This window comes from Seriola dumerili, unplaced genomic scaffold (genome assembly GCF_002260705.1).
Source record: "Seriola dumerili isolate Sdu_G_001 unplaced genomic scaffold, Sdu_1.0 BDQW01000052.1, whole genome shotgun sequence".
Classification (NCBI taxonomy): domain Eukaryota; kingdom Metazoa; phylum Chordata; class Actinopteri; order Carangiformes; family Carangidae; genus Seriola; species Seriola dumerili.
Window position 1 is genome coordinate 16,567,602 of NW_019174307.1, and position 15,182 is coordinate 16,582,783.

General features: G+C 38.6%; 2 protein-coding genes across 3 annotated transcripts; both read right to left on the bottom strand.

Moving 5' to 3' along the window:
* Positions 1 to 806: 806 nt before the first annotated feature.
* On the bottom strand, positions 807 to 10,342 carry LOC111218478 (katanin p60 ATPase-containing subunit A-like 1). Its single transcript, XM_022740805.1, has 11 exons — positions 10,261 to 10,342; positions 8,661 to 8,834; positions 8,221 to 8,381; positions 7,699 to 7,867; positions 7,454 to 7,581; positions 7,244 to 7,349; positions 5,299 to 5,457; positions 4,759 to 4,885; positions 4,315 to 4,449; positions 3,979 to 4,105; positions 807 to 2,548 (listed from the first exon to the last, which is right to left on the bottom strand). The coding sequence occupies exons 1-11, from the start codon at positions 10,264 to 10,266 to the stop codon at positions 2,350 to 2,352; spliced, it is 1,491 nt and encodes a 496-aa protein (XP_022596526.1). The 5' UTR covers positions 10,267 to 10,342; the 3' UTR covers positions 807 to 2,349.
* A 1,094-nt stretch (positions 10,343 to 11,436) lies between these two features.
* LOC111218350 (ras-related protein Rab-33B-like) lies at positions 11,437 to 14,612 on the bottom strand. Of its 2 annotated transcripts, XM_022740612.1 has the most exons (3): positions 14,347 to 14,439; positions 13,744 to 13,843; positions 11,437 to 12,754 (listed from the first exon to the last, which is right to left on the bottom strand). In XM_022740612.1, exons 1-3 carry the CDS (start codon positions 14,361 to 14,363, stop codon positions 12,308 to 12,310), a joined length of 564 nt encoding a protein of 187 aa, XP_022596333.1. In that variant the 5' UTR covers positions 14,364 to 14,439; the 3' UTR covers positions 11,437 to 12,307. The 2 variants fall into 2 exon arrangements, with proteins under 2 accessions (XP_022596333.1, XP_022596332.1); XM_022740611.1 differs by lacking the exon at positions 13,744 to 13,843 and having other exon boundaries at positions 14,347 to 14,612.
* Positions 14,613 to 15,182: the final 570 nt, after the last annotated feature.

Here is a 15,182-nt window from a genome sequence, read left to right on the forward strand (position 1 = left end):
TTGCTTTCAAAACAGTAAAAACAAAAAAATCATTTTTTTGTCTTGTCTTTTATAACACTCTTACAATACAATCCATCAATCCATCCATCCATCCATTATGTGGGTGGGGGTGCTGCAAAATTAGAGGATACAAAGACTGCTCGACAATAAAGCCACCTGCTGTAAAATCTGTTTTAGATTAATCAAAGGACAAACAGTCGAGAGTGATAAATAATTTGAGCACCAGCACAGAGAAGAGTGCTGTGTGCTATTTGTCCTACATTTGAAAAGTAATAAGCAGGATAAGACATTTCAAACGTCAAATGCACATCTGTTGACCTAGAAAAGATGTAGGAGTGTTTGAGTCATACAGAAGAAACGAAAAGCAAAACAGCAAAGAGACAGAAAGCATCTCACAAAATCTTAACAACAGGGGGCACAGTGTATTTTGTCAAAAACTATATGACTGTCCTAACACAAAACAAGCAACAGCCAGTATGTATATTCATGATGATATAACAGGCAAATGTACGTATAAATGATGCTGCTTCACCCTGCTCCAAACACACAGAGACCAATTTACACATTGTCCACATTTCTAAATCTTACCAACAAACACTGTGGTTGACTGATGGAGATGGAGTTGACTGAGATTTCAACATTCAGAGGGAAACTTTATTCTTTCCTGACCAATTTTGTTTTGTTTTTTTTAAGTTCTCAAAAGACATTGCGGTTCACTGTTGGCATTACAGCAAAAAGCTTCTGAATTGCTCATTAGAAATTTGAAACGGACGGCAAGACATAACCCGACTCAGTTCAGGGTGATCAATAGATTTAATAGAATTCATAAAATACAGGAACCATTAAGCAGTTAAGGATTAATCCATTACTAAACAATTCACATAGACATGTTATTTTAGCCTGACTACATTTGTTTGTCTCAACAGAGCTAAAATTGAACCAAGATTGAAAATAGATATTAAAAACAACAACAAAAAACATACAAACACAAACACATAATCAGTCACTTCATAACAGACATTGTGGTTCTTCAAGTGTGTTCAGTCAGCAGGAAATACACAGGCTGTAGTGCTCAAACATACAGTTCTTCAAGACAACGGGCCTCATGCAAGAATAACAAGCACTAACACATTTGTTATTCAGTGATTTGTGACAAACGATCTTCCTTTTTCACCTTTGCCACAATTTTCTTGTACTTAAAATTTTTAAGTACAAATGAATTTTACTTGTGGTCCAGACTTGTCCTGTCATACAAGTCACGTACAGCCCGTATTATAATGCCTTAATCTGAAGGAATTTGCAGATGACCAACTAAAATAAATAACTAAAATAAACAAAGCAAAAATTAATAATGTGTTCATCAGATCACCAACATCATGGCTTGCAGATTTAGAGGTTTGACCACATTTTGGTAGGTTTTATTGTATTTGTAGGGAAATTTCTCTCACATAAACAGCTGTGTCAGGGTTGGTATGCTTATTGCTGCCCAGGTGAACATCCTCTGTTGCACCTGACAGTCGAACATCTTTATCCTCCTTATTTTCTGTCACAATATGATTCTACACTGATGATGTGTTGTTGCTGGCTGTATTATGATTGTCTAATTGTTTCAGGTCTCCTAAAATGACCACTTATGGTGCCAAATCTTTTATGTTTTCAGCTGCTGATTTCTGCCAGCAGATCTTGAAGCTCTGTGGTCTTCTTTTTACTCTTTGGTAAAATTTTGGGGATGAAACTTGCCCCAAAATGGAGCAGAACTGGGACTCTTACATAGCAATTTTAAGGGCACTGATTACCCAAATCTCACAAACGCTCACCTACATATTGACAGTTGACAATCGTCAGTTTGAAATTAGCAATTTATGACAAGCTTGTGTAGTTCAGGGAAGCCGACTTGGAATTAGTAAGAGGGGCTTAGGCTCAGAATCTGAAAATGTTCTTGCATGAGGCTTAATATTTAAGTAAAACTAGTGTACATTCCCTGGTCTACCTGTGTGTATTAGGCTACTTTTTACATTAAAAGTTCCCTGTGTGAGACAAGTTCCTCCTCAGGTCACTTGTCAGTCAGCAGCTGGATGATTGACAGTGTCTACACGGACAGTTGTGTCAAAGCAACAACAAGGAGGGAATACATGAAAGGGCAGGAGTGAAGTCACTGACAGTTCTCATCATGCTCTCTCAAAGGCACCAGTCTCCGTTGACTCAAGTGAACTTGAGCATCTGTATTATCTTGATCCCTGATGTGCATCCTGTTTCACATACTGGAGTTTACTCAGCTCTTCGACATACACTCCTGAGGCCCTCCTCTTCATACTTTCCAAAGCTCCGAGTTCCTTCTTTAACTGCTCTCTATACTGACCCAAACTCAGCCATCCATGCTTCGTATTTTTCCAGGTCGGCAGCAGAGACAGACTTAGAGATCTTCTTGAGCGTGAGGGTGAAGTCCTCCATGGTCACAGGCATCTGCAGCTCGTCTTTGGACAGAGCTCGGATCTCCTCAGGGCTCAGGCCTTGGATTCGACGACGCATTGCCATCATGGACGCATCCCTGGCGCACATGTAAAGACAGGAGCAGAGAGAGGCACGGGACAGATGACTGTTACTCATCACACATGTTAATTGAAAGAAATGTACCCCTTAAACAATGCATACTTTAAATAGTATTGCTCTTGTTATAAATTCCATATTTGAAGAGTTTTTCTCCTGTCAAAAGGGATGGAGTCTAGGCTATGATTAAAGCCTGCCGACTACAGGCTGTGTGTGGATGATATTCACACACATTCAAGGTCAATAAAACAATGCAAGCTGGAGATGAGCAGACACAGACAACTTGGGCAAGATAAAATACCTGCCATTCCAACCATAGCTATGGTAGAATGGATGCCCACACCAAGGGCAGGATGGTTATGAGAAAAATGTTTTTGTTTTTTTGGGGTTTTTTTTAAACATTTGCTTTGGCATCTCTGCTTTATTTCTATAGTGACAGTAGAGATCGACAGGTATGCTCTTTCATGAAAGCTACCAGGGGCGCCCATGAGAAAAATGTTAAACTAAATCAATTATTAAACATAAACGTAAACATTATTTTTATTATTCACTGCTATATTCTGAGTATACTATGGTGTGTGTCACAAAGTAACGATGAAGCTAAACATGCATCAATAATTACTCTACTTGCTCTAGTGGTGTGAATGTGTATCTAAGCTCGAGTGTATATGTATGTGTGTGTGTGTGTGTGTGTGTGTATGTGAGCCCCAAAAAATCCTGCGCCTGTGTGGAGAAGCAGCTACAGCACTGATAAGAACGGATGACAATAGAAAGTGAAACATGACCCGATGATCCAATGATTAATCATTTTGTATGTAATTACTCTTTGTGTGTGTAAAAATTCAGGGTTTAGACTTTGATTGTTCAGTAACATCCCTTTCTATGAGCTTATGTACATTACGACAAATTAGCATGATTATATACAGAGTTAGAGCTGATTAGTAAGAGACATTGCAACTTGGTTTACTGAACTTTAAGAAAGCCAGAGAAAGAACATTTTGATTAGGTGATTGGGAAAAGGAACAAGAATGTAATTTTGAGGTAAAAATCACCTTTTTCTCTGAATTTATGGAGATTGGAAATAATTTTACACAACCTAAGTCTGTCATTATGAGTGCTATTTTATTTTAAAAAAACAAACAAAAAAAAAACATGGAAGTAAGTTCTATAATTGCACAGGTTAGATCACATATGGGGTTTTCATCTATTGCATTATTTTGGGCAGATTTCTTCAATAGTGATGTGTGGTGATATAAATATTTTTTACATGGAGGCATTTTCAAGTTGCTTTTCTATTAATGTAATATGCTAATGTTAACAGTGTTAAACACAGAGGTGATGCAGGATAAACTGACAATTAATTAGGTCGATGTAATTCTACTGATTTGTACTTTTTTTTGTAAAAGCATACACACACTAACAAACACACACCTGCAGACGTTAGTGATGTCTGCTCCAGAGTAGCCCTCAATCTTCTCAGCAATGAGGTCCAGGTCCACATCAGCAGCCACCTCCACCTCCCTCAGGTTGATCTTTAGAAGCTCTACACGACCAACAGCTACACACACACAGCATTGATCAGATATTAGGATGACACATTTGAACATCAATTTCAGAGAACTGGATATTTGTGTACTATAAATACATTAGTTGAGTAAATAAAACACTTGAACCATCAGTAAGTCCACAGTGTGAATCAATATTAATTACTCTTATATTAGATTCACTTGTTTTGTTGTGCTGTCAGTGCGTAGGTGATGAGGTCACCTGTGGGCAGGGGGATGTAGATCCGCTTCTCCAGGCGTCGTCGTAATGCCTCGTCAATGTCCCAGGGGAAGTTGGTGGCAGCGAGAACCATCACCATCTTAGAGGGGTCATCATTCTCCAGAGCTCCCCCCACACCTGGTTGCACAAATAATGATCTTGGAATCCAGGATATCTTACTGAAATAGTTTTATTTTAGTACTGAGCTTTCTACAGTTTTACAGATTCAGATATATTACATCAAACACATTGAGTAATATAGTAGATTTCATCCAAACGGTGTCAAACACCATGGGAGAAACATTACTGCAGCTGTGTTGCATAGGTATTAACTGTACAATTTATAATTCTGATGTAATTTCTGTTTATTTTTTTTATTAACTCCACAAAAATCTCTATCAGAAAACTGTTCATAGCTTCACCTGCCCACTACTCTATTCCACTCACCATCCATCTGAACCAGAAGTTCTGATTTGACCCTGCGGCTGGCTTCATGTTCATCAGATGTTCCTCTCCTGCCACAAATGGAGTCAATCTCGTCTATGAAGATGGTTGTTGGTGCATAAAACCGGGCCTAAGAAACAAAAATAGTTTAAGAAACTTTTTTCTATATAACATAACCATAGCCATGTAATGTAACCATATAACATCACAAATATATTTCTGACCTATGTTAAATGGCAGAGGACTATAAATATAGGTTTCGAGCTTCTGTTTTGTATTGTGACATTTGCGTTATAGACCAGCATTTTTACATAATGCGCTTGTCTAAAGTGCCTTACAATTTGCCTCTGATTCATCCACCCACACACGCTGACTGCAGCGAGCTACCATGCAACCTGCTTGCCTGACCATCAGGAGCAATTTGGGGTTCAGTGTCTTGCACAAGGACACTTCAACACGTGAACAGAGCTGGGGACTGAACCACCACCCCTGTGATTAACAGATGACCCACTCTACCTCCCACATACCCACATGTATACGTACCATTTCAAACAGTAGACGAACAAGTTTTTCAGACTCGCCCCTGTATTTGGAGGTGAGGGTGGAGGAAGACACATTGAAGAAAGTAGTCCCACACTCTGTGGCCACGGCTTTGGCTAACATGGTCTTCCCTGTCCCTGGAGGGCCAACCATTAACACACCCTGAGACAAACACACTGTTGTTAAACTTAAGACACATAAACAAATGTACACAGAAATGTTTGTGGGCTGACAAGCAGCGACTACAACTTCTGATAGTCACAGAAGCAATCACTGTGAAAATCTAGATTAACATAAGACTTGCAGACATGTCAAACTATCTCCTGCTGCTGTCAGAAAACTGTGTATTCACTTCAGTACCCCTGCAAACATCGGTATGAGTAAGGATGCGTAGCATTTAAATCCACTGGGCTGATAAACAAGTAAAGGCAGCTAAAAAAAATCTGAGAAAGCAGAGAGCGCTTCATGTGCTTCTACACGACTGAAAGCCCGCAGATCTGATCAGACTTACTTGTGGCAATTTTTCTCTTTTGTAATTTACAAGGCTAACTAGATACAATCTCTTGCAAATAAGCAAAAGTATCAAGTATCACTGCTCTTTGCTTTGCATAATTGGTAAACCTGAGTTACTTATTTATTGTGAAATCTACTTGTGTACCTGAGGGTATGCTCCACAGAGAAAGAGACAAAATTGCAAAAAAAGGGCACTGTTTCCATCAGTTTTGGCAGCTAATAGCTCATGATAACAACTTGCTGCCAGTTTGTTGAAAACATCTAAAATTACTGTCAAGTTGTGCTGATTCATTGCTGAATCATGGAAGCTTGAGAGAGAGAGAGCTAATGCCAGAAGCAACACTGATTTGCAGTTGTTTAAATGCCAGTAATATTAAACAAAAGTACCATCCCTGATGCAAATCTCCTTTGTTAACATTAGTCAGACATCACTGCCGCTCTGATGGCTGACATTTTGGCATCTGGTTTGTGCGTGTTGCTATGGAGATTACATTTACATTTTCATGCATTTGTAGTCCCCGCTGCTTCAGAATCCATACACTAATGTGTCTTATATTCACAGCGGGATGGGGCAGACAGATTTTCAATTTAAAAAAAAAAAACTTATGCAACTAGAGATTTATCAGAATCTCAGCAGGAGCAGGTGGGAGGGCGCACATGCAGTAACCATGCAGCACAGACCTCTATACTAAATGTCAGCTATAATGTAACAAATACCTTCTGCCTACCTGTGTTCCACTTTAACAGTCGTGACCTTAAAATGTCTTTTTCTACAATGTATTAATCCTTCATTTTATTGTACTTTCAGTAATCCGAAAAAGAAGGGAGAAAGAGCTCTGCACCTATGTTAACCGAGTAAAGAGTTCAATTATGCACGCATATGTCGGACAAATGGAAAGCATTGTGCTGCTGTAAAAAAAAAAAGATACAGTATTGACCCTCACATGGCAGGCCTGAGGGGAAGAAGCCTCACATGATGAAGCTCAGCTCAGACTGGTCATTCAGTCATGTAGACACTGAGAGGTAGCGTGACTGAGCAGGCCCATTGCTGGTGATGCAAACATATGAAAGACTTTGTATAGGGTGGGAGTTACACTACAACTTTGTAAGAGCAGGTTGCACCATACAGGTTACTTACAATAAAGATTTAGGATAGATCTTAAAACTTAAACCTCCCCGGGCAGATGTAAATCATTCCTTATTAACTGTTGTTATAGAAACAGTTAGAAAGCTTGGAGACTTATGATAAAAGAAAATTAATTTTTTCAATATTTGAAACACAATTCCTGTGAAAGACTACATCCCTTTATATTTAGAGGAGGAAATTACTATTACTTTATATACTATTACTACTATTTTATGCTGCAGTCACTCGGTGTGTGTGTGTGTGTGTGTGTGTGTGTGTGTGTGTGTGTGCGTGCGTGTGTGTGTGTACCTTCCAGGGGCGACGAATGCCCTTAAAAAAGTCAGGCATCCACATGGGTAACACCACTGCTTCTCTCAGCAGTTTCTTAGCATCTTCCAGATCAGCAATGTCATCCCTACAGTTCAACAAGAGAATTCAGTCAGCACGGCTGAACTAAACAGCCCCTGCAGCACAAAGTGTAAAAGGAGTATGTAAGAATGTGTGTGTATGCTACCATACCAGTGTACATTAGGGTTACGGGACACAATATCTCTCTCCAGTGAGTCCACCAGGTCACTGTCGTATCCTGTGGCATCAAATTTCTTCTGCTCTACATCCCCTGGTCCGTCGCCAGTGGCCTTTTTTCCCTGAGAGGAGAAAGAAGGAAAAATGACTGATAAAACCAAAAACAGGTATTTTTGGGGACAGATTGATTAATTCATCTATCCATTCACTCAACCACTAATCATCATCTGCAGTCTGACCTTATCGTCTTTGGCCTTTGTGCCACGGGCATCTCTGAATCCCGGTCGGTCTGGTTTAAGGTTGGCCTGACCGCGTCCTCCTGGTCCTGCCCCTCGATGTTGCAGACCCGGGGAGTCCTTCCTCTGCTGCTTCACTGCACTGTTGGGACGCTTCACTGCAACAGGATTCCTTCAAAGACACGCACACAGGATTAAAACTACGCACATGGATAAGAGTAGGACACACCATGATAATTTGCAATTGAGGAAATAGTGATAATAATGTGTGCCTAATGTTCCCACAGAGTGACATGAACTTTAAACCAGCTCTGCTAGTTCTTTGTGGTGGTAAAGATTGGTATGTCCACTTCAATGAACAGATAGTAAAAAAAATCCAGCATGATGAGTCACATTGTGCTGGTAGAGATGAAATAAATTATGCAAAATAGCTGTCTTGATACTTCAAAGTGCTTCCTTATTCCAAATAGAATAAAACAAAATGTGCATGCATACACACATGCACGCACGCACGCACACACACACCTGTGTTCTGCAGGGATGGGAGGGGGCCAAACTGCTGGATCCTCAGGTCTCTCGTCAGATTGAGGTGCAAGGATGTCGACTGGCTTCTCTGACTTAAAGCTCTCGAGCGTTCCCATGATGGCTTTCACCTGCTCATACTCCTCAGTGAGTTCTTGCCTGACCTAATCACAAACAGAAGAAGAAGAGTATTACATCAGCACTGCATCCTACTGAAATACAACAGTTGATGTGTGTAGATGTCTGTGGTAAACAATACTGGGTTTATAGCAAAGCCTTAATGTTACAGAAGGGCTATTTGGCAGCAGTCAATTATTCACAAATACAAAAAGTCCAACACTGAATTAAAACACACATTAAAATAAATTAAAAATGAATATTAATTAAAAAAAAGAGAATAAATTCCCTTATATACAATCATATACCTGTTAATGCTACCTCACCTGTTGCCATTTGACTTTAAGTGCAGGGTCTCTGAGGGATTGACAGTGCTTGTGGATCTGTTGAATGACACCCTGGTAGTACACAATGGAGGAGTCATAGTTCCCAAGCAAAGCATACTCACGACCCTTCTTGGCGTTGTCACATATCTCTGCCAAATTCATGCTGAATAATAGCTATATTGTGAGGGAAAAAAAGAGGTCATTACTTTAACTCGAACAATGGTGTTGGCTAAATGTTGGTTAGTTAGTTTTATTTGTGTATTTTCATTAGCATTTTATAAGTACATAACATTAATGGGGATTCAAATCATAAAAATCACACAACTTAAATAACACTGGTAACCTAATAAAATATGTCTCGTCTTAACACCTCTATCTTCCTCATCTCCCCATTTAAAGAACAAGAGCACAACACAGGTGCGGTAATTATAATACAGATAGTAACACTGACGGTCAACATTAAAGTGCGCAAAACAAACACCTGCACAAAACCATCACCTCATCACAAACAGACCCACACCCTAACTGGATGCATCCAGATCTTTTGTTGCAAACTCTTCTGCTCACTCATTCATATTTATACCCAAATAAAATACAACATAAGTAAATAAAAAATGTCTCCACATACATATATACAATAATACAGTTCAACAACAAAATGACCATAAAGTTGAATGAACAAATCTCTACAATAACTTCAACACAAACTCATCATTATAACCATGATGAGTGATTTATTGTGGAGTTAAGAGTTTTAGCTGGGTGTATGTATTAAACTGTCAATACACACGTTTATGTACAGATTAAATAAAATATTTAACCACAGTTACATTTGACTATAAGTTAATCACTTTAAACGCCCGATTTCTCAATAATAGTTTCAACAGGTTTCCAGATGTCTAAGAATTGGTCCAATTAGGTATATAGTTATATGCACAACCTTTCGTATGGATGACGTTGAGAATTTTTTAAAACCATATCAACACATCAGGGCTTTGGTCCTTGATCCACAGCTGCAGAATGTGTAATGTTGCCACATACGATATTCTCAAATATTCAAAATATACTTGTTTTGTGATCTAAATCTAAGACACAGACTAAAGTTTTCAGTGTTACATTGACACCAATAATCTTAAATCAGATTCAAAAGACATGAAAATATGTTGCTTTACCCGTGATACAGCATTTTAAACTAGGTCAAAACCACATTGTAAATTCTAGTCATTACAAGATGATGCAGCTCCATTCGAGTCAGGTGCAGCAACTGCAGTGGTCAAAAGCATGGTAGTTAAGCCATCTGATTTCAGGGAGTGTGATTTTAAATGTTTATCGCAGACAGTTCACAACACGGTTAAATCAAGCTACTATTCAAATGAGCTTCTTTACTTGTCTACACCCTGCCATCTTACCGACGTTAGCTTTTGTTAGCTTGCTGCTAGGCCACAGACATAAAACAAAACGAATCGTGCACCAATAAATAACGTAAACGCTACTTAATCCTCCCAGCATGTGTTAAATATACAGCTAGACAAAAACGACCGGCCAACAACCTTAATTATATCCTTTAACTACATATCCAATGTGATGGTAATGCTCATACCTGCATGAAAAGCACTTGTTTGTGTAGTTTTTTGAATCAGAGGTCCGGTATTGAGGAAAGTGTTACCATGGCCGCAGAGAGACGCCGCGTTAAGAATACAGACGGCTCGGTTTCTGTGCTATGTTCATGGACTTAATACAAGCTGGTAGACATGAGCTCCCTCATAAGTGCTCATCCATCGACGAAGTCACAGCAATCAGAGAGCGGATATTGTAAAGTGAGTTGTTTGTTTTAATGGCACACTAGGTTATTTGATTTCGTTTCAATTGTGAAATATTTCATATATATCTCGAAAAACCGTTGGGGAAAGATCATTTCAATGAGGAAAATTGCTAATTTACAGGATTTCAAAAACATATCATCGACGCTGTGGCTATGCATAAATTGACCACAGGTAGGTGGTAAAACCTAAAAAATTTTACCAACATAGATGAGAGACCTCTCAGTGCTCAGAGAGATGGAAAATTTGAACATCTACGATTTCATGACAAGACATGAAGTGTGACGTTAATAAATGGACTTTGTAGAGAAAATATTTTGTCAACATTAATTTTTTTTAAACTAGGATGAAGCTTCTGGTTATCCAATAAAATAAAGCTAATAGAAAAACCATTATTATACATATTATATGTATTTATAATTGTTTAGTGTCATGTAATTATAAGTAAATTATAATTTGAACATGTGTAATGCAAGTTTCAATTTAGCAAAAATAATTCTAACGCTTTACTATTGCTACTAATACTAATTCTAATAATAATGATAAATTAATTAACAAGCATTTTTCGATGCAAAAATGTCAACATATGATTCCTCATACAAGTCTTCATGTTTTGGCAAATCAGTCATCAAACCTGAAACATGCAATGATTTCAACATGAATGAAATAATGTGTGTTGATGCTCGGCATTCTGCAAGGACACTGTCCAGTTCATCAAGTGCACAGATGAATCACAGTAGCTGTGCCCTGTACTTACTGAAGCAATAACCTGTTTTTTCTTTTTAGATCACAGAAAAGAATACTGTAGGAAATGCAGTGTGTTATGTGAATGAGCAATGTTGACTGATGCAGCTGTCTAAGATGGCAGAAAGTATGGTTATTACACTCTTCACACCAAACATACAAAAGACCAAACACCTAAAGAAATTAAAATTGTAGGGATAAAACCACTTTTATTGATTTGCAGCGTTACATTGTCACCAATCTCCATACAGTTGGAAAGTGTTTGCGTTATTGCACACATGCAACAAAAGTCAGTCAGATGTGATCTTTTCATCACACCATAAATACGGTATAACATGAATTTCAAGAACCGCTGAGCTTGTGTTCACTCATGCATTTCAAGTGAACTATGTGGATTTGCATTTTGTCCCAAAAGACAGCTACATTTTGTCATTAGTGTTCTTGTTTTGACTGAGCTCTCAACAAAAACTGTAATGGTGGATGGGCTGACACAAAGCTTAATATGCTTGTATTGAGAAATACACATTCAATAACAAAATCAAAACATATGTTGCAATATCACTCTAAACATTTGTTCAAGTAAATAATTGCACAGTTCTCTTCACAGTTAATTTACCTTATTGGTCCCTTTATGCCCATTGAAATCTGTTTTTCCCTTAATTTACTGTCTGTGTTGAATTCTGTAGATAAGGTATAGTGCTGTTAGACGTCTGATTGCATATAATTTGTCTACGTACTAAATTGCACTCTGCAATGCTGTTTTCATACTCAAAGTGTTTTTATGTGCAGTTTGAGCTACAAATACTTGTTATAACTCCATATCCATTCATGCATTTCATTGAAATGTTGCTTTAATTTTGTGCAAACGTATACATACACTATTACCCATACTGTCACTACCTGTGCCTTGCAGTAGGTAGGGGAAAGTGTAAAATTATAGTAAGCTTCTGTCCTTTCTATCTTATTAAGAGGCCTTTCTGAATTCAGTCTCTGTTTGGAAGCCCGGTTCAACGCTGCTTTCCTCAGCACCATTATTCTCTCTGAAGGCTTCGTTCATGTTCTCAATACAGGATGGAGGTGACCTCAGCATTGACAAGCTGCTGCCTCCTGTTCTCTCTGGTTCCACAAATGCCTTGAACTGCTCTCACTCAGCTGCTTCAGTCTCAGAGGTTTGTGGCTCTTCAGTCTATAAGCTATAGTCAGAAAGATAGCATCAACATGTTCCTTCTCAGCAGGGTCTTTGGCTGAAGTCTCAAACAATGGGAAGTTGTAGCTGTCAGCAAGACACTGGGCAGTCGACGCAGGGACCTCCCGGCGGTCCCTCAGATCACACTTGTTTCCTACCATGATGCGGGGCACCAGGGGCCCCACAGAGTGTCGGCTGCACTCCTCGATCCACTCAGGGATGCTCTCGAAGGAAGGGAGGCTGGTCACGTCGTAAACAAATATGACGGCGTGGACGCTGCGGTAGTAATGCTCCACCATGCTCTTCCTGAAGCGCTCCTGACCTGCCGTGTCCCAGATCTGCAACTATCACAATAGAAACAAACATTCAAATAATGTTCAATTAATATTATTAAATTGGTGGTTATTCTATAGTTTTCTTATTATCAAACAATCCCAGGAAAACATGAAAAACAATGTGTCAATCCAACTCTCAACACTCACTGACTTCCCTTGCCTGTTTTGTTTGTCAGCTACTGTCCTACTGAAGATATATTATATATTATACATATATTATATATATATATATATATATATATATATATTTCTAATTTCCTATAGTGTTTTAACAAAAGTAAATGGTGCACTTTGGTGGTGCACAGATTCATACATTATAAAATATGGGACATTTGTGAGTCTGTATGGTGTATGTGGGATTGACTCAAAAAACAGTACAATGTGTAGTAATGAAGGGACATGTCACCCAATGCAACAGTGTGGCCCAAATGTGAAGGCCTATGGCACAGGGGAATAAGCTATACACAGACAATATTATTCAATATTGGATTTTGAGACAATAAGAAAATTGTAGAATATTATATATCACAATCTAGCTCAATGTGTATGACAAGAGGGTGGGGTAAATAAGCCAAATCTAGGTTCAAATGAATGTTTTATTCTTTAAATAGATGTGATTGCTGGCGGCAAAGAGACAGGCCTTTTTCACAGAAGTCACAGTGTCACAGTAAGAAGCAAAAAGGTGTGAATAATTAAATTAACGATGGCTAGATTCCATTTAGCTGCTTCGGTTTCAGGGTCCTGGTATTATTTATGCTGGCTCAAACGGACGGAGCCATCGTTAATGTTATTAGTTTCACCTGTGCTTGACCTATGACATGTCAAAATGTATGCTTTGAAAAAAAGGCGTTATGGTTGATCATAACAGGAAAAGCACAGGTGTTATTGATGATATTAAAGCAACTACATTTAATTTAGGTCAGCTAGTTTCTGGGTCCTGGTATTTTCCATGCTGGCTTACTATGGAACTGAGCCACTGTCAGAGACATTAGTTTCACCTGTGGTTCTCCTCCTATGCCAAGTCTACCATGAAGAAGCTCCACAGGTCTTGTCCAGCCTCGTTTATGGTCCACAGTTTTGAAATATATAGTGGCTGATCTAAGAACAGAAATCACTATAACGTCAATTTAGATTCTTCCATGTCATCACACAGATTCTCATTGTTTTAGCAACCCTCCCATGCTACAGTTGTCCACTGTCTCTTTATCACTATAACAATACTGTGGGAGAAGTAGTGGAAAATTAAAAGGCATATCTGACTCGCAGATTCAAAGATAAAATCTTAATGGTCCAGTTTTGCTGTTTACCTTTTATTGCAGGGTTGTAATGTCTATGAAGGGATTTTTTTTTTTTTTTTTTTTTTAAGCTGGCAGGTTGTAGGACATATAGTCTATCAGACCGGTAAGGCCCATCTCTTTGAAATCAATGTTTTGAAACGGTGCCATCACCAGTCTTTGAATATCTAAGAACAGGCTCCAGGTCAGGCTCTCCTTGGCGTCCACTTATGAGCCTTAGCTCAGACAGATGGCTGCGTTAATTAAGCAGGAAGATAATGTATGTGTGACATTAAACTGTAGGTGTGTGTTTATGGTTCATCTCACCTTGATACATTCCCCATCGAGCTCCAGCGTCCTCTCTCTGAAATCGACTCCGATCGTTGCCTCTGGGTTTTTCAGGAAAGTGCCCCCGCAGAATCTGTAAGTCAAACACGTCTTTCCCACATTTGAATCTCCTATCACTATTATCTTAAAAATGCGAGCTTGTACATTTTCATAATCGTGGTGCGAAGAGAGCTCTAAAGAGTCATTTCGACTGAAAACTGTGTCAAATTCCACCCCAGGTTTGTTTTCTATTGCCATCGCTCATCATCTCGGGTGGACGGTGCTGAAATATCGCGAGAATGTGAAACCACAAATAATTGCCTTGCTCTGTCTGGACCTTAGACTGTATCTAAGTCTGCACACTGTAAAACGTTATTCACCACTTTAGCCGGATTTATACAACATATTGGCGATTTTTTGTAATAATAATAATATTTATTATATTTTATTTTCTTATTTATTTTCTTATGGAAGGTATTCAGTAGTAGTAGTAGTAGTAGTAGTTAAGTAAGTAAAAGTAGTATAGAAGTATTATTTGATTATTGAATTACATTAATGTATATATCACTTTAATGTTGCAGCTGAGAAGGGTAGAACTAATTTTATATAGGCTACTGCTGTGTAGCTTGTGAACTTCCCAATGGGGATCAATAAAATCTTGAAGCAAGAAACAGACAAAAGATCCACACACTGTGCTAGTAGCTCCCAGCAGTTTTAATTGAGCAACATTTCAGTCTACCAGAGATCTTCATCAGGCATTGTCAAATCATCATCACAAAGCAGAACATCCAATATATAGACACAAACACATTCATCACTCAGGTGATTGTGATCTG